At 44.2% G+C, this 25,815-nt stretch overlaps 3 protein-coding genes across 7 annotated transcripts in view; 2 read left to right on the forward strand and 1 right to left on the reverse strand.

Annotated features, from left to right (window-relative positions):
* Positions 1-25,815, reverse strand: part of nf1b (neurofibromin 1b) — a 77,116-nt gene that overhangs the window by 14,670 nt on the left and 36,631 nt on the right. For all 5 annotated transcript variants that reach the window (XM_035780675.2, XM_035780676.2, XM_035780674.2 and 2 more), the window contains 7 exons: positions 8,283-8,715; positions 7,671-8,011; positions 7,281-7,483; positions 6,645-6,838; positions 5,136-5,276; positions 538-817; positions 96-310 (listed from right to left, as the gene is read on the reverse strand). In XM_035780675.2, the coding sequence (XP_035636568.1) occupies positions 96-310; positions 538-817; positions 5,136-5,276; positions 6,645-6,838; positions 7,281-7,483; positions 7,671-8,011; positions 8,283-8,715 (1,807 nt within the window). The remainder of the gene's footprint in view (positions 1-95; positions 311-537; positions 818-5,135; positions 5,277-6,644; positions 6,839-7,280; positions 7,484-7,670; positions 8,012-8,282; positions 8,716-25,815) is intronic.
* Positions 17,484-19,555, forward strand: LOC118390279 (uncharacterized). Its single transcript, XM_035780680.2, has 2 exons — positions 17,484-17,650; positions 18,192-19,555. The coding sequence occupies exon 2, from the start codon at positions 18,196-18,198 to the stop codon at positions 18,976-18,978; it is 783 nt and encodes a 260-aa protein (XP_035636573.1). The 5' UTR covers positions 17,484-17,650; positions 18,192-18,195; the 3' UTR covers positions 18,979-19,555.
* Positions 20,330-23,395, forward strand: LOC118390278 (oligodendrocyte-myelin glycoprotein-like). The gene is made up of 2 exons (XM_035780679.2): positions 20,330-20,707; positions 21,668-23,395. Exons 1-2 carry the CDS (start codon positions 20,562-20,564, stop codon positions 23,019-23,021), a joined length of 1,500 nt encoding a protein of 499 aa, XP_035636572.1. The 5' UTR covers positions 20,330-20,561; the 3' UTR covers positions 23,022-23,395.

The raw sequence follows: 25,815 nt of genomic DNA on the forward strand, positions 1-25,815 counted from the left end.
AGTGTGGTGATCTCTAGCATCACCCGGGTACAGACAGTAGTTTCATAGAGACGATGGAATAATGAGTGACGATGTCAGTGTAGTGATCTCCTGACCTCCATGATCTCCAGCAGGGCCTCGGTGACTGTCTCCAGGGACGACAGGGCGAAGGTCTCTCTCTCGTAGGACCCGGGGGAGAAGGAGCGGTCGCGGTAGCTGGAGCGGAAGGCGATGACCGCAGCAGACTTGACCTTACTGATGCCGAACAGCAGGTAGAACTTAGGCAGGGAGAACTCTGTCAGGCTCAGCCTCAGTACCTGCTTGGTCTCCTCTGGAAGAGAGAAACACACAGGGGAATAGTTATCAGTTAGTTTCAGCAAGGCTATACAGTACATCTCCCAAAAGTGTACATCTCTAGCTATCCATCTACTTTCAAAACACTGAATGACACTCATCAACCCTCTGCCTTTTAAATAGTTTCACTTCTCTCTCGGTCTCTCTGTCTGTCCTCTCTTCTCTACAGCCAGGGCCAGGATGTTGTGTGTGTGGCCTCCTCACCACTGAAGTTGAGCTGGGAGCAGGTACAGAGGGAGTGGATTATGTTGATGACCAGGCCGTGTGTGGAGGCGCGGAGGGACAGGGGGCCGGTGGCCACCAACAGCGTGACCACGTGGAACAGGTAGGGCAGGTGAGTGGCCACGTCCAGAGAGTTGTTGAAGGACAGCATCAGCATGTAACGGGCCAGGATGGCGATGTCATCCCACATCAAGTGTTGCTCCAGGGTGGGCGTGGGAGACAGACACGTCTTATCGATGATCTTACACATGCGGATGATCACCTGCAGACCAGACAAGTGATAGAGTTAAGGTTACATCAAAGGTATGGTACGTAGCACATCACATTACCACATTTGACATCCCAATCTTCTATTATCTCTCCCATCCACCGATGATAAAAGAGCAGGATGACTCAGGACTCTTTCATGTCATTTAGCTAGCATCACTGTCCTGTAGTTAAAGGTTACAGGCAGAATTGGGAATGCAGCAAGTAATGTTTAATATCCCAGTGTGGTGTTAATCAATTGTTCAATAACAATTTAAACCTGTGTTCAGTATTTTGCCTGAACATACAAGTACAGATAGAAGAGAAAAGAGACGTCACCCCACACAGACTGGCCTTTGTATTCAGTTGCCATACTGTTCCTGGTACTAGATCACATGATCAGCATTTTGTGAGGTAAGTTATGGATACTTCATTGGGCAATACACTCAATGCTCTCTTTAGGAGAGAAGTAGCTCAACAGTCAAAAGGAAATGACAAGTAAAGGCAGGACACCACCTGTGACCTGAATAGGGTAGGCACTTTTAAAATGTGTCTGCTTGTATGTTTGGTTTGTGAGATGTTTAAAACAGGCTTTCATACATACTGTAGTGGTATGGTTCAACAACTAACTGTAATCAGGGTATCTGCAGGTTCTATCAAGTTTCATTTAACAATTTTTTAATACTACTTGGAATGCAATTTAATACCAATTTGAAGTATGCATGCAGCACACATCTGCTAATATTCTCCGCCAGAAATGAACCCATGTTGGCAAAAAGTATAATTTTTAGGGCTGGCTCTTTCCCCAAAGATTATAGCCTATATGACGCATATTAAATCAGGCAGATGTGCTATTGTAACAATGAGCATTCACCTCTAGACTGAAGGAGTAGTAGCATAGTGGCTAGGTTATAGATGGCTGAAGCATGGGGTTGCCCATCTGCATTTGTTAAGGCTACCTCAATGGGATAATCATTAGCTGGATCACAAACTCTTGTGTTCAGAAAATTATACTCAATACCAAAACAATACCAATGTGAAAAACTGCCTTATAAAGTCAAATTTACATCACTGCTACTGTATAAAATAGTGGTCAACTCTGGGTGCGCAGGCTTTTGATCCAGCACTGCTCAAACACACAAGGTCCTTCCCTCATTCAGTGAATCAGGTATCAAACGGCTGTACTTCCAAAACAGGGTAGCTGAGCGGGAGGGCTCTTGACTGACTTTTTCCAGTGCCAAGTAAGACATGAACATACATTTAATCTAACAAGTTCAGGGAATGCATGATGGATATTTTTATGTGCAACATGTCAAAATAGATTGGATTACTCTGGATCCTATTTACAAATTAATTTGCCTGAATGTTTTTTGTGAATATTGGCCTATAGGGGCTATAATGCTACATAATTTAAAAACTGAGGAAGTGGGAATTTAAAACACATTAGCTAGATTGCTAACCCTAAATATGCTATTATTGCTCGATAGCCACGCAAAAACGTTCCATTGGTAGGCCTATATAGGCCTCCTGATATATTCACTGTAAATGGCACATCATCTCAACAACATACTCTGTTGATAAAGTGGTGTTATTTCCTCTATATTGACAGTTTGAAAAATCATTCTTACTCACATGAAGCTCTCCTCTTTTTTAACAATGGTCTTTCCTGCAACTACAGTGCCTTCAGAAGGTATTCACACCCCTAGACTTCTTCCACATTATGTTACGTTACAAAGTGGGATAAAAATATATTTATAATTTTTTTGTAAACGATCAACACAAAATATTCTGTCAAAGTAGAAGAAAAATTTGAAAATTTGCAATAAAAAATATATGTTAAAAAACACTAATATCTTGATTACATAAGTCTTCAACCCCTCGAGTCAATACATGTTAGAATCATATTTGGCAGTGATTACAGCTGTAAGTGTTTCTGGGTACGTTTCTAAGAGCTTTGCACACCTGGATGATATAATATTTTGCACATTCTTAAAATTCTTCAATATCTGTCAATATCTGGTTGTTGATCATTGCTGGACAGCCATTTAAGTCTTGCCATAGATTTAAGCCGATTTAAGTCAAAACTGTAACTAGGCCACTCAGAAATATTCAATGTCGTCTTGGTAAGCAACTCCAGTGTAAATTTGGCCTTGTGTTTTAGGTTATTGTCCTGCTGAAAGGTACATTTGTATCCTAGTGTCTGTTGGAAAGCAGACAACCAGGTTAGTTTTACACACCCATAACATGATGCAGCCACCACAATGCTTGAAAATATGAAGAGTGCTATTCAGTAATGTGTTGTATTTCCCCAAAAATAACACTTTGTATTCAGGACATAGAAGTTAATTGCGCATGTTTTGGAATTAAAACTATTCTGTACAGGCTTCATTCTTTTCACTGTCATTTAGGTTAGTATTGTGAAATAACTACAATGTTGTGGATCCATGTGCAGTTTTCTCCTATCACAGCCATTAAACTCAGTAACTGTTTTAAAGTCACCATTGGCCTCATGGTGAAATCCCTGAGCGGTTTCCTTCCCCTCCGGGAACGCCTATATCTGTGTAGTGACTGGGTGTATCAATACACCATCCAAAGTGTAATTAATAACTTCACCATTTTCAAAGAGAAATTCCGTGTCTGCCTTTCAGCTTTTTATCTTTTATTCATTTGTAAAAAATGCAATAAAACAATTAATTGCACTTTGATATTATAGGGGATTGTGTGCAGGCCAGTGACAAAATCTAAATGTAATGCATTTTAAAGTCAGGCTCTAACACAACAAAATGTGGAAAAGGGGTGTGAATACTTTCTGAAGGCACTGTACATTTTGAAATGTTGCTCAACTGTTAGAATGCATCTCTATTTATTCATTTTGTTTGCTACGGTGGCATTAAGCAGCGGCACAATATAATGGAAATACTGTAGTCACTCTGTCAAGACCTTTGAAAACTGAATTTAAGACATGAATACTTTTTAAGGCCTTTAAAATCAGATAAATTAACTTAACCCTTTTAAAGGACCCGCAGACACCCTGTGTAATGTAATCTGTAACATTGGCTAATATGTTAGCTACTCCAATTAATTCAGTGACATTACACAATTACACCTTGCCATAAAGCAGTATAATAAATGTACAAAACTGATCTTTCATGTCATTTTATAGAACAAGGGACATCTGGAAAGATTGTTTTCATGTGTGCAGCACCTGTATTGATGTTTGTAGCATATTTCAGCCACACCCGTTGCTGAGGTTCATAAAATCGAGCACATAGCCATGCAATCTCCATAGACAAACATTGGCAGTAGAATGGCCTTACTTACTCAGTGGCTTTCAACGTACCACCGTCATAGTCAGTTCATCAAATGTCTGCCCTGCTAGAGCTGCCCCAGCCAACTGAAAGTGATGTTATGGGGAAGTGGAAAGGTCTTGGGGCAACAACGGCTCAGCCGCGAAGTGGTAGGCCACATAATCTCACAGAACAGGGCCGCGAAGTGCTGAAGTACGTTGCGCGTAAAAATCGTCTGTCCTCAGATTTAACACTCACTACCGAGATCCAAACTGCCCCTGGAAGCAACGTCAGCACAATAACTGTTTGTCGGGAGCTTCATGAAATGGGTTACCATGGCCGCACACAAGCCTAAGATCACCAGGTGTAATGCCAAGCTTCGGCTGGAGTGGTATAAAGCTTGCCGCCATTGGACTCTGGAGCAGTGGAAACACTTTCTCTGGAGTGATGAATCACGCTTTACCATCTGGCAGTTTGATGGACGAATCTGGGTTTGGCGGATGCCAGGAAAAGGCTACCTGCCCGAACGCAGTGCCAGCTGTAATGTTCGGTGGACTAGGAATAATGGTCTGTGGCTATTTTTCATGGTTTGGGCTAGGCCCCTTAGTTCCAGTGCTTCCAACTTTGGGGAAGACCATTCCTTGTTTCAGCATGACAATGCCCCGTGCACAAAGCAAGGTCCATGCAGAAATGTGTGTGTCGAGATCGGTGTGAAGAACTTGACTGGCCTGCACAGAGCCCTGATCTCAACCCTGTCAAACACCTTTGGGATGAATTGGAACTCCGACTGCGAGCCAGGCCTAATGGCCCAACATCAGTGCCCGATCTCTCTAACGCTTGTGGATGAATGGAAGCAAATCTCCGCAGCAAAGTTCCAACATCTAGTTGAAAGCCTACCCAGAAGAGTGGAGTCTGTTATAACAGCAAAGGGGGACCAACTCCATATTAATGCCCATGATTTTGGAACGAGTTGTTCAACAAGGTGTCCACATACCCATCGTATGTCGCACTGGTAATTCTTGAGGTGTTTGTGTGTGCGTTTCTCACCTTGCTGGACACCAGCTTGACATTCCCGGAGGCCAGCGCCACAGCTGTGTCAGCCATGACCTCAGCCTTGATGGAACCCAGGCCTCCTGTAGCGCTGGTCTTGATGAAGCTGTCCAGCACCACGTCCAGCAGGTCAGTTATCTACAGAACAGGGACAACAGGACAAACCATAAACTCATCTCCATTAATAGCCCACAGAGGTGTGATTGCAACCCAGAACTTTCACCAAAGTTCTCACAGTAGACCTATAGATACTGGGACTTGCATGACTTCTCAGCCAGCATCTTTTTTAGTCAGACGTTCCTCTCCACGCTAATACACAAAGCTTTCAGTGGAAAGCATGATAACTGGTGAGGGCTGAAAAGTACAGAGACGCTGACACAGAAGACAGAATCATTTGTAATGACAACATACAGTGCCTTCAGAAAGTATTCAGACCCCTTGACTTTTTCCACAATTTGTTGTGTTACTGCATGAATTTAAAATAGATTGAATTGAGATTTTGGGTCACTGGACTAAACACAATACCCCATAATGTTAAAGTGGAATTGTGTTTTTCTAAATTTTGACAAATTATTTAAAAATGAACAGCTGAAATGTATTTAGTTAATAAGTATCCAACCCCCTAAATAAGTTCGGCAGTAAAAATGTGCTTAGTCCCAAAATAAGTTGCATGGACTCACTGTGTGCAAAATTGTGTTCAACAAAATACTAACACTTGTCTTTTGTTGGACATAAGACTGTAAAAACACCTGGAAATAAGCTCTAAGTGATTTTAATTTAAGAAATCTGTTCCCAAGTATTCCCACACATAATAAAGAAACACGTGATTATATACAAATGTAAGCAAGGTTTTAAATTCTTATGTTTTAGTCAAACATATCTGTTTGGGCTTCTTGCAGCCAATTTACAGTCAACAAATTATTTTACGGGCCCCCGACCATCCGCTCAAGAAAAAAAACAGCCCATGGCTGAATCTTGTTGATGATCCCTGGCATAGGGTGTCCCTGTCCAGCATCTATAACATCCTGAACAGTGGGTCCACTGAATCCTTCAGCCATTTCCCAGTGCATGAATCAGCAGTAGCATTAAGGCAATAACAGACACTGCACAGGCTCAGTAATATTCAATATACCACCCGGTACTCTACCCTGCACCTAAGAGACTGCTGTCCTGTGTAACGTAGTCATTGAACACTGGTCAATTTAATAATGTGTACATACTAGTTTTACCCACTTCATGTGTACTGTATTCTAGTCATGGCTAATCACTACTGCTGTATACACCTTTTCTATTCATATACTGTCCAAACACACTATTTTTATTGATATTTCTTAATTTCTTATTTTTAAGATTTGTGTGCATGGTTTTGCTAGGTATTACTGCACTGTTAGAGCTAGAAACAAAAGCATTTCGCTGTACCTGCGATTACATGTGAAAATATGTGATTTGAAATACTGGTTGATACATGGGCTAAAACACATACAGAGAGGAGAGAGAGACCCCCACCTGTCCAAGACTACCCCAGATCTTAGCCTGGATAGAAGGGTACATCTGCTTCTCGTTGATGGTCATGGTGATGAGCTTGTCCAGGATGGCGGTGACACGCTGGCGCTTGGCGTCGTCATTGTGCTTACAGAACCTCACCAGGTTGAGCAGCCAGGGGGTCATGTACTCCAGACACAGGTGTTTCAACTCAATACCTAAACACACATCAGAGAGGATGTTACAGTGTGTGCGTGTGCGTGTGCGTGTGCGTGTGCGTGTGCGTGTGAGTGTTTGTGCGTGTGAGTGTTTGTGCGTGTGAGTGTTTGTGCGTGTGAGTGTTTGTGCGTGTGAGTGTTTGTGCGTGTGAGTGTTTGTGCGTGTGAGTGTTTGTGCGTGTGAGTGTTTGTGCGTGTGAGTGTTTGTGCGTGTGAGTGTTTGTGCGTGTGAGTGTTTGTGCGTGTGAGTGTTTGTGCGTGTGAGTGTTTGTGCGTGTGAGTGTTTGTGCGTGTGAGTGTTTGTGCATGTGAGTGTTTGTGCATGTGAGTGTTTGTGCGTGTGAGTGTTTGTGCGTGTGAGTGTTTGTGCATGTGAGTGTGTGAGCGCAAGTATGCGTGCGTTTGGCATATGTGTGTGGAGGGCAGGAACAAGGATACTGACTAGATTTGCTGAAGCCAGAGATACACTCTTCCAGGAACTCCAGGGTGAGGTGTGGTTCGTTGGCGGCCAGTGTCTTGCTGATGGACACTATGAAGAGGGTGTTGTTTGCAGGGATACACAGGCCCGACGTCTCCAGCAGCTGGCCTTCTATCTTCAGGTTGAAGGTGCAGGTCAAGGCACAGAGCAGGTTGTAGGCCGCTGATCTGAAACCAGCACAGACAGAAAGGGAAGGAGAGAAAGAAAGATAGAAAGAAAAAAAAAATTGTACGGAAGTAAGCATCATAGATGTATAATTCAAACATCCCTATGAAGCCTAACGGTCTGCTCTCATAGTCCCATCAAAATCTATACTAATCACATATGACTATTTTCCACAGCTGTGTTTCTAACCTGAGGCTGGGGTCAGAGCTGCCCAGGTTGAGCAGGGCAATGTTGAGCAGGGTCCCCGGCACGTCTTTGGGCCTGATCTTGGTGTGCTGGGGGATGGAGTCCGGCTGGGACAGCTCCCAACGCGTCCTGATGTGGATGATGGACTGGACGATGGCCTCACACTCCTGGTGCATGAAGGTGAGCGGCGTGCCCTGGTTGGCGATGGTAAGCGTGAACTGGTTCTCATCCACCAGGCAGATCTCCTCTATCTCTGAGGCGTAGTAGATGTCGTTGAGGAAGACCGACTGACCCAAGACCCGGGTACGCTCTGCTGACGTCACCTGGACTGCTGTGGAGCCCACCTGGGGACAACAGAGACAGCTCATTGAGACTGAGTCACTATGCTATATGGTCCACAAAAGAGTAACATGGTTTAAAAAAACGTCCATTATCAGCCGGAGTCTGGTTTAGCGGTTGACCCTTCAGACCACATCTACTTCCGGGGGACAAGCATTCAATCAGTCTCAGACATTCCTGTCATTCCTGTCTGTGCCCCTAATTACATCCCACGTCCCAAAAAGTACGTAAGAATCATATAACCTTATAAATCTACTGACTCCCCCATGTCCTGACCTTGATGGAGACCTTGGTGTCCTTGTGGGCCAGTTTGAGGGCGTTGTGGAACACCTTGAGGTCCTCCTCCAGGGCTAGCGTGGCCGCAGGCAGCTTCTGCAGGTCAGGCTCCACGTGCTCCGCAAGCCGCACCGGTGAATCAATGAACAGCAGCTTCTTGCTCCCCTTCAGGCCTGTCAGCAGTCTCTCGTGGTACTTAGTGTACTCCCTCACCCACGTGTTGCAGTTGTAGATGTAGATGGCAGCCACGTTCTCGTATGCGAAGCCCGGGAACACCACAAACCACTTGGACAGGAAGTCAGTCTTGAAGCGGTTGCTGGGTCCGGCATGGGTCAGGTCCACCACAATCTCATAGGGCTTGGCGTAATAGGGCTTCAAGGTCAGCAGCACGTGGTAGATGAGAAGGTCACCGTTGATCTGACCCGTCTTGAATCTGGGAGGATAAAGAGGGACGTCACAGGAGCATTGGTGGTTTTCATAGTAATTTAAATAAGGTGCACAAGACAGGAAGTGTGTGTTTTGCCAACCTGATTGCGTCACAGTTCAACACTTGATTCGGTTGGAAAATGACAGACAGTGTGAACTGGATTAACAAGCAGACATGGGCTCTCAAATCCTCAAAATGTTCTACAGCTGCACCATTGAGAGCATCTTGACTGGCTGCAACACTGCTTGGTATGACAACAGCACCGCCCTCGATCGCATGGCGATACAGAAGGTGATGCGGACAGCCAAGTACAGTCGTGGCCAAAAGTTTTGAGAATGACAATAATTTCGACAATGTTTGCTGCTTCAGTGTCTAGATATGTTTGTCAGATATTACTATGGAATACTGAAGTATAATTACAAGCATTTCATACGTGTCAAAGGCTTTTATTGACAATTACATGAAGCTGATGCAAAGAGTCAATATTTGTAGTATTGACCCTTCTTTTTCAAGACCTCTGCAATCCGCCCTGGCATGCTGTCAATTAACTTCTGGGTCACATCCTGACTGATGGCAGCCCATTCTTGCATAATCAATGCTTGGAATTTGTCAGAATGTGGGTTTTTGTTTGTCCACCCACCTCTTGAGGATTGACCACAAGTTCTCAATGGGATTAAGGTCTGGGGAGTTTCCTGGCCATGGACCCAAAATATTGATGCTTTGTTGCCCGAGCCACTTAGTTTTCACTTTGCCTTATGGCAAGGTGCTCCATCATGCTGGAAAAGCCATTGTTCGTCACCAAACTGTTCCTGGATGGTTGGGAGAAGTTGCTCTCGGAGGATGTGTTGGTACCATTCTTTATTCATGGATGTGTTCTTAGGCAAAATTGTGAGTGAGCCCACTCCCTTGGTTGAGAAGCAACCCCACACATGAATGGTCTCAGGATGCTTCACTGTTGGCATGACACAGGACTGATCGCGCTCACCTTGTCTTCTCTGGACAAGCTTTTTTTCCAGATGCCCCAAACAACTGGAAAGGGGATTCATTAGAGAAATGACTTTACCCCAGTCCTCAGCAGTCTAATCCCTGTAACTTTTGCAGAATATCAGTCTGTCCCTGATGTTTTTCCTGGAGAGAAGTGGCTTCTTTGCTGCCTTTCTTGACACCAGGCCATCCTCCAAAAGGCTTCGCCTCACTGTGCGTGCTGATGCACTCACACCTGCCTGCTGCCATTCCTGAGCAAGCTCTGTACTGGTGGTGCCCCGGTCCCACAGCTGAATCAACTTTAGGAGACGGTCCTGGCGCTTGCTGGACTTTCTTGGGTGCCCTGAAGCCTTCTTCACAACAATTGAACTGCTCTCCTTGAAGTACTTGATGATCCGATAAATGGTTGATTTAGGTGCAATCTTACTGGCAGCAATATCCTTGCCTGTGAAGCCCTTTTTGTGCAAAGCAATGACGGCGGCATGTGTTTCCTTGCAGGTAACCATGTTTGACAGAGGACGAACAATGATTCCATGCTCCACCCCCCTTTTGAAGCTTCCAGTGTTATTCGAACTCAATCAGCATGACAGAGTGATCTCCAGCCTTGTCCTCGTCAACACTCACACCTGTGTTAATGAGAGAATCACTGAGATGATATCAGCTGGTCCTTTTGTGGCATGGCTGAGATGCAGTGGAAATGTTTTTTGGGGATTCAGTTCATCTGCATGGCAAAGAGGGACTTTGTAATTAATAGCAGTTCATCTGATCACTCTTCATAACATTCTGGAGTATATGCAAATTGCCATCATACAAACTAAGGCAGCAGACTTTGAAAATGTATATTTGTGTCATTCTCAAAACCTTTGGCCACAACTGTACATCTCCCTGCCATCCAGGATCTCTATATCAGGTGGTGTGAAAGGAAGGCCTGGAAAATCATTGAAGACTCCAGCCACCCAAGCCGTAGACTGTTCTCTCTGCTTCCAGTCAGCAAGTGGTACCGGTGCATCAAGTCTGACACCAACAGGCTTCTGAACAGCTTCTATCACCAAGCCATAAGACTGCTAAATAGCTAACAAAATGGCTACACAGACTTTAACCCTTGTATTTTATTTTTTCAGCATCTCTATGCACACTCATAGGACTCCACACACACACACACACACATTTCCCTGCACATTGTAAATACTGTATGGTATTGGAACTGACCCTGTATTTTGCTTCTTACTTTGTGTATTTTTGTTCTACCTTGTGTTATTTGTAGTGCTACATTGATGATGATTACTGCATTGTTGGGTTTGGAGCTTGAGAGAAAGGCATTTCACTGTACTTGAGCATGTGACAAACTTGGAATTTGAGTCTGCAAAGACAGAAATTAGAAACATTTTACATTACATTTACATTTAAAAACAGAAACAGATAGGAGGAATGACTGATGTACAGTAAATTACAGATTTGAATGGCTAATGTACAGCTTTCAATTAAATATTTGGTTAATAACAGAATGAATAAATAATTAAATTATTCTGACAATGCAAAACATTCATTTGTTGAATAACGTCTACCTGTAGTAGCATTAGTAGGAGGAGATTGGTGTGCCTTGTAAGGATCCGGCGACGAGTGGCTAATCTGCTAAAGTTTTCATCTATATTCTTTGTAGCTGTCTATTTACCACCTCAAACTGATGTTGGCACCAAGACTGCACTCAATGAGTTGTATACAGCCATAAGCAAACAGGAAAACGCTCACCATAGGCGGTGCTCCTAGTGTCCGGGGACTTTAATTACCAGCATGTTAAATCTGCAACCAACCAGAGGGGGGGGAGCAAAAAAAAAAAAAAAAAAAAAAAAACTCTCGACCACCTTTACTCCACACAGCAGTACAAAGCTCTCCCTCGCCCTCCATTTGGCAAATCTGACCATAACACTATCCTCCCTCAGTCAATAAAAAAAAAAGTGGTCAGATGAAGCAGATGCTAAGCTACAGGACTGTTTTGCTAGCACAGGCTGGAATATGTTCTGGGATTCCTCCGATGGCATTGAGGAGTACACAACATCAGTCACTGCCTTCATCAATAAGTGCATTGATGACGTCGTCCCCAGAGTGGCTGTACGTACATACCCCAACCAGAAGCCATGGATTACAGGCAACATCCACACTGAGATATAGGGCAGAGCTGCCGTTTCAAGGAGCGGGACTCTAACCCGGAAGCTTATAAGAAACCCTGCTATGCCCTCCGCGAACCAGCCAACAGGCAAAGCACCAATACAGGACTAAGATCGAATCGTACCACACCGGCTCCGATGCTCGTCGAGTGTGGCAGGGCTTATAAACTATTACAGAGTACAAACAGAAGCCCAGCCGCGAGCTGCCCAGTGACACGAGCCTACCAGACGAGCTCAATTACTTCTATGCTCGCTTCGGGGCAAGTAACGCTGAAACATGCATGAGAGCATCAGATGTTAAAGACGACTGTGTGATCACGCTCTCCGTAGCCGATGCGAGTAAGACATTCAAATAGGTCAACATTCACAAGGTCGCATTACCAGACGGACTACCAGGACGTGTACCCCGAGCATGCGCTGACCAACTTGCAAGTGTCTTCACTGACATTTTCAACCTCTCCCTGTTTGAGTCTGTAATAACAACACCAAGGTAACCTGCCTAAATGACTACCAACCCGTAGCACTCACGCCTGTAGACATGAAGTGCTTTGAAAGGCTGGTTATGGCTCACATAAAACACCATTATCACAGAATTCCTAGGCCCACTCCAATTTGCATACCGCCCCAACAGATCATGACATCTCTATTGCACTCCACACTGACCTTTCCCACCTGGACAAAAGGAACACCTGTGAGAACGCTATTCCTTGACTACAGCTCAGCATTCAACACCAACACCAGCATTCAACACCAAAGCTCATCACTAAGCTAAGGACCCTGGGACTAAACACCTCCCTCTGCAACTGGATCCTGGATTTCCTGACCGGCCGCCCCAGGTGGTAAGGATAGGTAACAACCCATCCGCCACTCTGATCCTCAACGCAGGGGCCACTCAGGGGTGCATGCTCGGTCCCCTCCTGTACTCCCTGTTCACCCAAGACTGTGTGGCCAGGCACGACTCCAACACCATCATTCAGACAAAGAGGACCAAACACACCCCCATTCACATCGACAGGGCTGTAGCGGAGCAGGTTGAGAGTTAAAACATGTTGAGGCTAGGGGACAGTATTTTCACTTTTGGATGAAAGGCGTGCCCAGAGTAAAACAGCCTCCTACTCTTTTCCAGATGGGAATACATGCATTGTATTATTACTGATGGATAGAAAACACTCTGAAGTTTCTAAAACGGTTTGAATTGTCTGAGTATAACAGAACTCATATGGCAGACAAAAACCTGAGAAGAAATCCAAACAGGAAGTGAGAACTCAATTTAGAAAACAGTGCCATTGAATGTCCACCTTAGATATGGATGAGAATGCACTTCCTAGGGCTTACAAAATATGTCACCGTCTTTAGATTCTGGTTATCTGATTCTACTATAAAGGTGGGGCTCATAACAGCTATTTTAGTGGGTGGTCTGGCAGAAAGCCTCGGTTTCATTACGCGCGGTCACAAGAGTGTTCTTGCGTTCCTATGCTTTTCTTCAGACAATGAAATTCTCTGGTTGGAACCTTATTGCTGATTAATGTTTAAAACATCCTAAATATGGATTGCATACATCATTTGACTTGTTTCTACAACCTGTAACGGAACTTTTTGAGTATTTGTCTGGAGGAATTGCTTGTGCTTTTTGATTGAATGCTGGGCTGAACAAGATAACAAGTGGCTAAATTATGGGCTTTTTGGAACTTTATGGAACAAATCAGTCATTTATTGTCGAACTGGGATTCCTGGAACTGCCTTCTGATGAAGATATTCAAAGGTAAGTGAATATTCAGTCTTTTTTGTAGCTTCTGTTGACGCCAAAATGGCGGCTATTTCTTTGGGTTCTGAGCGCCATTCTCAGATTATTCTTTTTCTGTAAAGTTTTTTTTTTTAATCTGACACAGCGGTTGCATAGAGGATACATTTATCTTTAATTATGTGAATAACACTTGCATCTTTTATCAATGTTCATTGTGAGTATTTCTGCAAAATCACCGGATGTTTTGGAATCAAAACATTACTGCACGTAACGAGCCAATGTAAACTGAGATTTTTTTATATACGCGCCAATGTAAACTGATATATATATATATATATATATATATATATACACACATTATCGAACAAAAACACACAATACATGTATAATATGATGTCCTATGAGTGTCATCTGATGGAGATAATCAAAGGTTAGTGATTCATTTTATCTATATTTATGCTTTTGTGACTGTGAAATATCGCTCTGTGTGTTTTGGAATTTGGTGGTCATCGAACATAAATATATGTTGTGTTTACGCTGTAAAACATTACTATTATTATTATTTTTTATAAATCGGACATGGGTAGATAAACAAAATGTTTCTTTCATTTGCTGTATTGGACTTGTTAAATGTGTTAAAGTTTAAAATATTCTTTAGAAATATTTATCAGCTGAATGGGAGGGCGTGTTCCCTTCAGGGAACTGCTTGTGCCCCCCGAGCCCCAACAGGTTTTAAGTTCCTTGGTGTCCACATAACAAACAAACATCCAAGCACACCACGACAGTCGTGAAGAGGGCACGACAAAACCTATTCCATCTCAGGAGACTGAACTGAAAATATTTGGAATGAGTCCTCAGATCCTCAAAATGTTCAACAGCTGCACCATCGCGAGCATCATTTACATTACATTTAAGTCATTTAGCAGACGCTCTTATCCAGAGCGACTTACAAATTGGTGCATTCACCTTATGACATCCATCTTGACTGGTGTGGCAACTGCTCGGCCTCCAACCGTAAGGCACTACAAAGGGTAGTGCGTACCTCCCAGTACATCACTGGGGACAAGCTTCCTGCCACCCAGGACTTCTATACCAGGCGGTGTCAGAGGAAGGCCCTAAAAAAAGGCTCCAGCCACCCTAGTCATTAACGGTTCTGCACAGCAAGCAGTACCGGAGGGCCAGGTCTAGGTCCAAGAGGCTTCTAAAAAACAGCTTCTACCCTCAAGCCATAAGACTCCTGAACATCTAATCAAATGGCTATCCAGACTATTTGCTTTGCCCCCACCTCTTTTACAGTGCTGCTACTCTGTTTATTATCTATATAGTCACTTTAATAACTCTACCTATATGTACAGTTGAAGTCGGAAGTTTACATACACCTTAGCCAAAGACATTTAAACTCAGTTTTTCACAATTCCTGACATGTAACCCTTGTAAAGACAATTCTGTCTTAGGTCAATTAGGATCGCCACTTTATTTTTAGAATGTGAAATGTCAGAATAATAGTAGAGAGAATTATTTATTTCAGCTTTCATTTATTTCATCACATTCCCAGTGGGTCAGAAGTTTACATATACTCAATTAGTATTTGGTAGCATTGCCTTTCAATTGTTTAACTACGTTTTGGGTAGCCTTCCACAAGCTTCCCACAATAAGTTGGGTGAATATTGGTCCATTCCTCCTGACAGAGCTGGTGTAACTGAGTCAGGTTTGTAGGCCTCCTTGCTCGCACACGCCTTTTCAGTTCTGCCCACAAATTGTCTATAGGATTGAGGTCAGGGCTTTGTGATGGCCACTGCAATATCTTGACTTTGTTGTCCTTAACCCATTTTGCCACAACTTTGGAAGTATGCTTGGGGTCATTGTCCATTTGGAAGACCCATTTGTGACCAAGCTTTAACTTCCTGACTGATGTCTTGAGATGTTGCTTCAATATATCCACGTAATTTTCCTTCCTCGTGATGCGGAGTTGTTTTCTGAAGTGCACCAGTCCCTCCTGCAGCAAAGCACCCCCACCACATGATGCTGCCACCCCCGTGCTTCACAGTTGGGATGGTGTTCTTCGGCTTGCAAGCCTCTCCCTTTTTCCTCCAAACATAATGATGGTCATTATGGCTAAACAGTTCTATTTTTGTTTCATCAGACCAGAGAACATTTCTCCAAAAAGTACGATCTTTGTCCCCATGTGCAGTTGCAAACCGTAGTCTGGCTTTTTTTATGGCGGTTTTGAAGCAGTGGCTTCTTCCTTGCTGAGCGACCTTTCAGGTTATGTCGATATAGGACTTGTTTTACTGTGGATATAGATACCTTTGTACTTGTTTCCTCCAGCATCTGCGCACGGTCCTTTGCTGTTGTACTGGGATTGATTTGCACTTTTCACACCAAAGTACATTCATCTCTAGGAGATAGAACGCGTCTCCTTCCTGAGCGGTATGACGGCTGCGTGGTCCCATGGTGTTTATACTTAGGTATTATTGTTTATACAGATGAATGTGGTAATTTGGAAATTGCTCCCAAGGATGAATCAGACTTGGAGGTCTACAATTGTGTTTCTGAGGTCTTGGCTGATTTCTTTTGATTTTCCCATGATGTCAAGCAAAGAGGCACTGAGTTTGAAGATAGGCCTTGAAATACATCCACGGGTACACTCAAATGATGTCAATTAGCCTATCAGAAGCTTCTAAAGACATGACATAATTTTCTGGAATTTCCCAAGCTGTTTAAAAGGCAGTCAACTTCCGACCCACTGGAATTATGATAGTGAATTATAAGTGAAATAATCTGCCTGTAAACAATTGTTAAAACAATTACTTGTGTCATGCACAAATTAGATGTTCTAACCGACTTGCCAAAACTATAGTTTGTTAACAAGACATTTGTGGAGTGGTTGAAAAATGAGTTAATGACTCCAACATAAGTGTATGTAAACTTCCGACTCTACAAATGACCTCAACTAACCGGTGCACCCACACATCGACTCTGTACCAGTACCCCCTGTATATAGACTTGCTATTGTTATTTTACTGCTGCTCTTTGTTACTTTTATTTATTTTCTTTTTAGGTATTTTTCTTAAAATTGCATTGTTGGTTTATGAGCGTGTAAGTAATATCTACACATGTACGGTCTACACATGTTGTATTCGGGCGCATGTGTAATTATAAACACTTCTCGTCTCCAAGACAACACAGCATGTTTCCACTCCTCTCAACAGCCCACCTGTTGTAGGGTGTTAACCATAGTGCTTACTCTCTGGCTTCTGTGTGACCAAGCTAATCATCACACACACACAAACTGATATACAGGTAACTTCCAAAATAAAGGAAACACCAACATAAAGCATCTTAATAGGGCATTGGGACAGAACAGCTTCAATGCATCTTGGTAAAGTTGGCATAGATTCACAAGTGTCTGGAACTCTATTGGAGGGATGCGACGCCATTCTTCCATGAGAAATTCCATCATTTGGTGTTTTGTAGATGGTGGTGGAAAACACTGTCTCAGTCGCGGCTCCAGAATCTCCCATAAGTGTTCAATAGGGTTGAGATCTGGTGACTGCGAAAGCCATGCCATATGGTTTACATCATTTTCATGCTCATCAAACCATTCAGTGACCCCTCGTGCCCTGTGGATGGGGACATAGCCATGGTAGCCAAAATAATGGGGAAAATAATGGCCTGCCCAGCATTTTTATATATGACCCTAAGCATGATGGGGTGTTAATTGCTTAATTAAATCAGGAAGCACACCTGTGTGGATTCAAGTGCTTTCAATATACTTTGTATCCTTTGTTTACTCAAGTGTTTCCGTTATTTTGGAAGTTACCGTTAGCTTCAAATAAAGCAGCAAAGGAGAAGTGAGAGCGGTACAGGAAACATATCATTACTGTGCGAGCCTGATGAAGGCTTCTCTCACACACACACACACACACACACACCCCCAGACATTTATTTTTTAGAACATTTCTCACACATACGGCTGTTTTTTAAATCTTGGCTGGCTTCTCCCGTGTTACGAAGTACCACAAACAAACTTGTCAACTCCGTCAAGGTAAGTGACATTAACATATTTAAGAAGAGAAAAAAGTTTGGAAATAGTCATTAAAAAAAGAAAATTACAAAATTGTAGTCTATTATTTTGAGAGCCTAACTATAAGGAAATTCAATAGTGAGATTTTGTTCATCATACCCAGAATGTGTAGGTTACAGTCTATATTGACCAGAATGTATAGGTTATGGTCTATATTGACCAGAATCGCTTGAGCTACATTTTCTGGGAGATAGAAATTGCATAATATCAGTACATTTTTTAAAATGTGCTGGCCTAATCTGGAAGTGAACATTGATCGTCAATGATCTAAAATATATTCTGGGCAAAACAAATGAACAATGGTTCAAATGAATCAAGACGTGAAATCTCAGATGAGAGCATTGATCTCCGACTGCTGATTGAAACAGACAGTATGGAAACGGACTCACACATGAAATCACAATAGGAACTGTTACAAAAAAACAAGCACAAATTAAGATCCTATTATACTTTCTGAGAGTCACCAGTCAAGCTCACTCTTTTTCTCACTCTTCCCCATTAGAAATATGAATGGCTCCCGGGTCTGCCTCTTGCTGTACAGTGTAGTACTAATGGGATATGGGGCTAGCCCTGAAACAACCATGGGACCATCTGTACCTACAGGTTTAACCACAGCAACAAATCAAACCTCAACTACACACTCCACTTGGGCAACATCTGCAACCAACATCCCAGCAACCACCAACATCCCAGCAACCACCAACCCACCATCCAGAGCCAATACTAAGGCGAATCCCTGTGCCGACTGTCTGTTTAAGGAGATGGATGGCACCATCCTGCTGATAGTGACGGGTTGCCTGGTGGTCCTGTGTACCGTCCTGCTGGTCTCCACCGTGGTGCTGTTATACCAGGTGTTCCACCTGAAGCACCAGCTACGTAGCAGCACCATCAGCAGCCACCCCACCCGCAGCAACGTAGACCTGGAGAGTGGTTCTGGGCACTGGGGCACTGGGCAGAAGACCAAGGAGAGGCCTGGCTCTGAGCCCAGTGAGACCAGCCTGATGATGCCAGAGCTCAGACAGATGCAGGAGGGGGAGAGGGGCAAGGAAGAGGAGCCAGAGAAGTCAGTCAAGGAGCAAGGGAAAGATGAGACGGCGAAAGCCAAGCCAAAGAAGAAAGAGAAGGAGGCAGCCACAGCTAACGTCACATCAGGAAGTGCTGAAAATGGAGCTGCGACCCCCAGCCAGGAGAGTCCAGTCACCACCAACCAGCCTGCAGAGCCCCCTGACCCCGCAGCCACAACAGCCTCTCCTTCCTCCCAGGCCTCCAGTGATGTGGTGGTGGGGTGAGGTGCGCACTCATGGTGACCTTCTCAGACCGCATACCGATTGGTACAGCACAGTTTTATACAACAGCTTCTATTGACATGCCCTAAAGAGACCATCTGCTTTCGCACTGACAGGTGTTTGCGTAGACAAATAGAGTGATTTTTCAATACCACAGTAGCTTTTTTTCATTTGTATTTTTGAAAAACAAAAATAAGTATTTGTTCAAATGTAGAGCATTCCTCGTGTCACTGATCAGAGGAACTGACTCCTATTTTGTCTAGTGGATATATTCACAGCTTGCTTGTTGTCACATTTCACATTTCCCTCACTTTTTTAAACATTGTAAATGCAATATAAATGCTGTTAATATGACAAAAGCAGAACCAACCACCACTGAATTGTAGTATCAGGTCAAGTAAAGAGACTCTGCATTTAGAGGATTTTAAGCATCAAAGCTCTTCCAGAAACACTCACAATGTATTACTACAATTCAACATCACTTTCTTGGTCTTTTCTCTACAGTAAAGAAGAATTCAAATGTTTCTACTCTAGCTCCATCTATCCTTTGTATACACCAATAAAGAATTACGACACCTTGTCAAGTGCTTCCTGAGTGCTTCTCTGCGACAGAGAGTGTGTCTGAGAGACAGCTAAATGTGTGTGTGTGTGTGTGTGTGTGTGAGAGAGAGAGAGTGTGCAAGACCATCCATTACAGAGCGTGTGAGGCTGGGCATTAGTAAGCAGAGCGAGTCAGTCTCTCTGCTGGGCAGTACCACTGGGCTCTCAAAGAATGCCCTGTTTTCACTGACCAGAGATGGAATAAAACAACGAAGCAGCACAAAACCACATTCTGAACTTCCACACCGCCACGGATCCCTTCGTGTTCCCAGCGTCTTTCCCAGATAATTATTCAGCTACTTATGGCTGACAACATGATGAATGCTTGGATGTATTGCATGCCAAGTCTAAAATGGGTTGTCTGTGATGACATAATACTGACACCAACATTCAAAGGTTTTCCATTACAGCAATATTTGTAGGGAGGGGGGGGGTTCAAATTGGGTACATAACTATTATAGTTATGTACCCAACTATTATAGTAAATATGAAAAACGTTGCTGTGCCATAAAATCAATTCACTTCAATGGTGCAGTGAGTCAGTGGAATTGTATTGGTAGCTTAATACAGATAAATGGAAAGAGGAAGGTGTGGGGAGAGAGAGAGAGAGACAGGAAGAGATTTATTTGAATGAGTGAAAGGATAGTGATTATGAAACATTGGCATCAGCAGCCCCGAGCTCCTCAGTCATCAATAGCTATGAGCCGCTCTGCATCCCTCTACTCTTCTCCTACACCCCTCCCACTTTCCCCCTCCCCAAGACACACACACTCTTCCCTGCACAGAGTCGGCAGTGGCTGCTCAAGCAGTAGGAGCTTACACTGTTTAATGCTCCCTGCATCACTGAACCAAAAGGACAGAAGAAGAGACATATCCTCCTAACAGTCCATCCTCCAGAGAAGAAAGAGAGATGCAGGACAAAACCAGGGGACAAAACAGCCTCAGAAGGTAAGGAGGGAAAAGGAAGAGAGCGTTAAAAACAGTGAATGAGCGACAACCGGTCAAACCCAGGAAAATCCCTCATCAGCATTGCAGCAGCCACTCCAGTGTTTCAGGAGACAAAGGCAGGAGCTCAGCCTGGGCTGGGGACCACAGAGGAGAGGAGAGACTGGAATGCAAAGATGAGGAAAAGGTGAGTGTCTCTACTCTCGCACACCGATGGTATCAAATAGAAAAACAAGAAAGTAGCAATGCACACACACAACCTTACATACCGTGGTGCTACAGTAACAATATCTGCACTGCTCACAATACATCCTCTCTGACTCTGGCTTGCTGTGGGACTGTCCGGTGTCTCCGTCCTCTCCATAGTCATTTATAAAACCCATCTAGTCAGCCTGTTCTAGTAAGAACAACTCCCTGCTCAATAGCTGACACTCACTAACTGGGCTATATATCGTACAGGCTAATTAACATCAGTGAAATGGGACAGCAGGGAATTCCCACCTCAAGTGAACTACAACCATCTTCTAAAAAGGTATCCCCTACAGACTAATAACCCAAGCCAATCAGAACATCCTCTTCAAAACAATCTACAAGCCATTGTAGTCAAAGCATGACACTGCCCACTAGTCTGTTGCTAGGGAGGATGGTGGAACTCCCTAAATAAATAGGTCCCGGACTGTAGGCGTTAAAGACAAACGTTTAAACCCTACTCACATACTGTGTTGCATGCATGAGCATGCTGGAGAAGGTATATCTGCAGCACTGTGACTGACTGAGTGCATCTCTACACACACTGCCTGATTACTATACCTGCATAATTTTTGAGGTCACAGTCATGTTGGTACAGTGCATGTACTGCCTCCATATGCCAGATATTAAGGATCCTTAAGGAGTTGGGCAGAGCAGAATGGGAGCGAGAGGGGCAGAGCAGAATGGGAGAGAATTAGATCTGAACTGTGGTCTCAAGTCAGTTCAGCAGCCTCTACTCCACTACTGGTGCAGTCTGCCTCTCATTCATTCACACTGCTACTTCTTGGTCTTCTACCTACGTGGACTATAAGGTTTTACTACTAGATGCTGCTATGTAGCCTAGCTAATAAAGTGGGTTTGCCATCATGTTTCTAACACATTCCTCCTGTGTTTCAAGGCGTGTGCTACTGATGCCCCACAGTGGCCCTCCCCACTGTGTGGCCATGCTATGGCTGTTGATGCTGCTGTGTCTCCAGGCCCTGGCTGTCTGCCCCCCCATGTGTACCTGTAACCGCAGCCACAGAGAGGTGGACTGTTCCTGGAGGGGCCTGAGGACGCTGCCCCTGGGCCTGCAGCACAACCTGCACTCCCTCAACCTGTCTCACAACCGTATCCATGACCTGGATGGCCAGCTGAGTACCTTCGCCCACCTCCGCACCCTGGACCTGTCCCACAACAGGCTGGTCCGCCTGCCCACCGCCCTGCCAAAGGCACTGTGGGAGCTCCACGCTGCAGCCAACCACATCCACCTACTGGACAAGAATGACACGGCCTACCAGTGGAACCTGCGGGTCCTAGACCTGTCCAACAACAAGCTGGAGCGGGCCGTGTTCATCAACAACACCCTGACCAGCCTGCGCCTGCTCAACTTCAGCAACAACCACTTCTGGACCGTGCCTACCAACATGCCAGCCAGCTTGGAGACCGTAGACCTGTCCCACAACTCCCTGGTGCAGATCCTGCCTGGCACTCTGAACCGGATGTCCAGGCTGACCACCTTCTACCTGCACTCCAACCGCTTCTCCTCTGTGGGCCCTGAGGCCTTCAGCCAGCTGGGCAGCCTGAGCCTCCTCTCCCTGGGGGACAACCCCTGGGCCTGTGAGCACCAGGCCAACATTACCCACCTGCTGGCCTGGCTCCAGCACACGTCCACCCGCGTGCTTGGCTGTCCCTGCCACACTCACCCTGTCTGTGGAGAGCCCCACCCGGCCAGGACTGGAGGATGGCACTTTGCCTCCTACACTCAGCCTCCCCTGGCTGCTGGTACTCAGGAGGAGAGGAGCCACCCTCCTCCCCCAGAGGCCCTCACCAGGTGGCCTTGGTACCTGTCCGAGTCTGCCCTGCTCAACACCCAGCTCCACACCAGGAGAGCCCCAGGACGCCCCAGTGGACCAGAGAACAACAACCTCTTCACAGACCACTACCCGTTCACTTCAACCCCTCTGGCCATTTCCACCCTGTCCACTGACAGGTCCCACACCGAAAGCAGCACGTCAACCACAGACGACACCTTCATAACAGACACAACCTTTACTACTGACAGCATCTACACTACAGATGCAGCCTTCACCACGAACAACCCCTCTACCATCCCAAGGAGAACGGCCACCCTCCGCACCAGGAGTGTCAAGAGGGCCAACCAGGGTGGCTCCCCAGCCCACAACACCAGCCCAGCCCCCAGCGCCAGGTCAACACTCCCACTAGTACTGAACCTGTGGCTCCTCCCGACTCTCACCCTGTACGTTCTCTGAAAGTTCAATTCAAATGTCTGGAGTTAATGTCCTTGTCAGTCTATTGGACAACTGCACAAACATACACGAATGAGTGTCATTAAACCAACATTCTGTTTTCTTACCATTCTGAATACTGTGTCAAACACTTACACATCTCTCAAACTAATCAATAACATATGACATGCACAGGTAGCATCGATGTACATTTTACACTACCAGTCTACCACCGTACACATCATTATTGGGATGTTGAAAAAATAAGTTTTGGTATTCACTATCTGTATAACTCTGTTTTCATTGTTAAATTTTAATAGTTCCTTAATGGCCCGTACTTCACCTCCGAGATGTGTTTGCCTGTTTCTTGACTATTAAACAGTTATTTCCAAACATTCTATAGGCTATGACCTTGACTCAGCAGCAGGTGGCACCACAGTGAGTGAGTGAGTGAGTGAGTGAGTGAGTGAGTGAGTGAGTGAGTGAGTGAGTGAGTGAGTGAGTGAGTGAGAGAGAATGTCTATGGGCTGTAGATGAGTGGATCTCAGGTAGAGACAGCATTGTGAATTTCAATTGGAAAGGCTCAACAAAAATAATGGCCATGATGTCAAAACCCCTCATCCCAAACGGTTGGCTCTTCTACAATCTTCACCACTGCAGGTGAGAGGGTTTACTTTGTTCACAAACCACTGCAGGTGATAGAGTTTACTTTGCTCATAAACCACTGCAGGGGAGAGGGTTTACTTTGTTCATAAACCACTGCAGGTGAGAGGGTTTACTTTGCTCATTTATTTATTTATTTTACCTTTATTTAACTAGGCAAGTCAGTTAAGAACAAATTCTTATTTTCAATGACGGCCTAGGAACAGTGGGTTAACTGCCTGTTCGGGGGCAGAACGACAGATTTGTACCTTGTCAGCTCGGGGATTTGAACTTGCAACCTTCCGGTTACCCGTCCAACGCTCTAACCACTAGGCTACCCTGCCACTCATAAACCACTGCAGGTGAGAGGGTTTACTTTGCTCATAAACCACTGCAGGTGAGAGGGTTTACTTTGCTCATAAACCACTGCAGGTGAGAGGGTTTACTTTGCTCATAAACCACTGCAGGTGAGAGGGTTTACTTTGCTCATAAACCACTGCAGGTGAGAGAGTTTATTTTGCTCATAAACCACTGCAGGTGAGAGGGTTTACTTTGCTCATAAACCACTGCAGGTGAGAGGGTTTATTTTGCTCATAACAACAGGTAAGTGGCAGAGATCTTTGAATGGTGCTGGTGGTCCTGTTATAATTGGTGAGATGTTAATTGTGATAAATGTACTTGCATTCAAGTCAGTTATTTAAAATGTACAGCGACCTTAACTTCATAAATGTAACTATGTGTAATCTACGTAACCCCTGAAAACAACTAATCAGCACGAGGGCCATAAACAATAAGTATTCATACCCCTTGACTTATTCCACACTTTGTTGCGTTGCACCCTGTATTCAAAATGGATTCAATATCCCATAATGACCAATTGAAAACGTGTTTTTAGAAATAGTTGCAAATTTATTGAAAATGAAATACAGAAATGTCATTTACATGAGTATTCACACTACTGTGAGAGGGTTTACTTTGTTCACAAACCACTGCAGGTGAGAGGCAGTCTTTCTGTGTAAATCTCTAAGAGCTTTCCACACCTGGAAGTGCAACCTTTGCCCATTATTCTTTTCAAAACATTCTTCAAGCTCTGTGAAATTGTTTGTTGATCCTTTCCAGACAACCACTTTCAGGTCTTGCCACAGATTTTCAAGCAGATTTAAGTCAAAACTTGAACTCGAACACTCAGGAAGATTCACGGTCTTCTTGATAAGCAACTCCAGTATAGAGTTGGCCTTGGGTTTCAGGTTATTGTCCTGCTGAAAGGTTAATGCATCTCCCAATGTCTGGTGGAAAGCAGTAATTTTTTTTTATCCTGAAAAACTCCAGTCCTTAATTACAAGCATTTAGGCAAGTCAGTTAAGAACAAATTCTTATTTTCAATGACGGCCTAGGAACAGTGGGTTCCTATTCAGGGGCAGAACGACAGATTTGTACCTTGTCAGCTTGGGGGTTTGAACTTGCAACCTTCCAGTTACTAGTCCAACGCTCTAACCACTAGGCTACCATGCCGCATATCCATAACATGAATCAGACACCACTATGCTTGAAAATATTAAGAGTGTTGAATTGGATTTTCCCCAAATATAACACTTAGTATTCAGGAAAAAAAAGTGAATTGCTTTGCCACATTTATTTGCAGTATCACTTTAGTGTGTTGTTGCAAACAGGATGCATGCTTTGGAATATTTTTTATTCTGTACAGGCTTTCTTCGTTTCACTCTGTCAATTAAATTAGTATTGTGGAGTAACTACAAGGTTGTTGATCCGTCCTCAGTTTTATCCTATCACAGCCATATTTTTTAAAACTCTGTTTTAAAGTCACCATTGACCTTCCACTGAGGCAACTGAGTTAGGAAGGATGCCTGTATCTTTCTTGTGACTGAGTTTATTGATACACCATCCAAAGTGTGATCAATAACCTCACCATACTCCAAGGGATTTTCACACATACCAATAAGTACCCTTCTTTGCGAGGCATTGGAAAACTTCCCCGGTCTTTGTGGTTGAATCTGTTTTAAATTCACTGCTTGACTGAGGGACCTAACAGACAAATGTATGTGTGAGGTACAGAGATGAGCTAGTCATTCAAAAATCATGTTAAACACTTATTGCACACAGAGTGAGTCCATGCAACGTATTATATGACTTAAGCTCATTTTTACTCCTTAAATGA

The sequence above is a fragment of the Oncorhynchus keta genome, chromosome 11, assembly GCF_023373465.1.
Source record: "Oncorhynchus keta strain PuntledgeMale-10-30-2019 chromosome 11, Oket_V2, whole genome shotgun sequence".
NCBI lineage: Eukaryota > Metazoa > Chordata > Actinopteri > Salmoniformes > Salmonidae > Oncorhynchus > Oncorhynchus keta.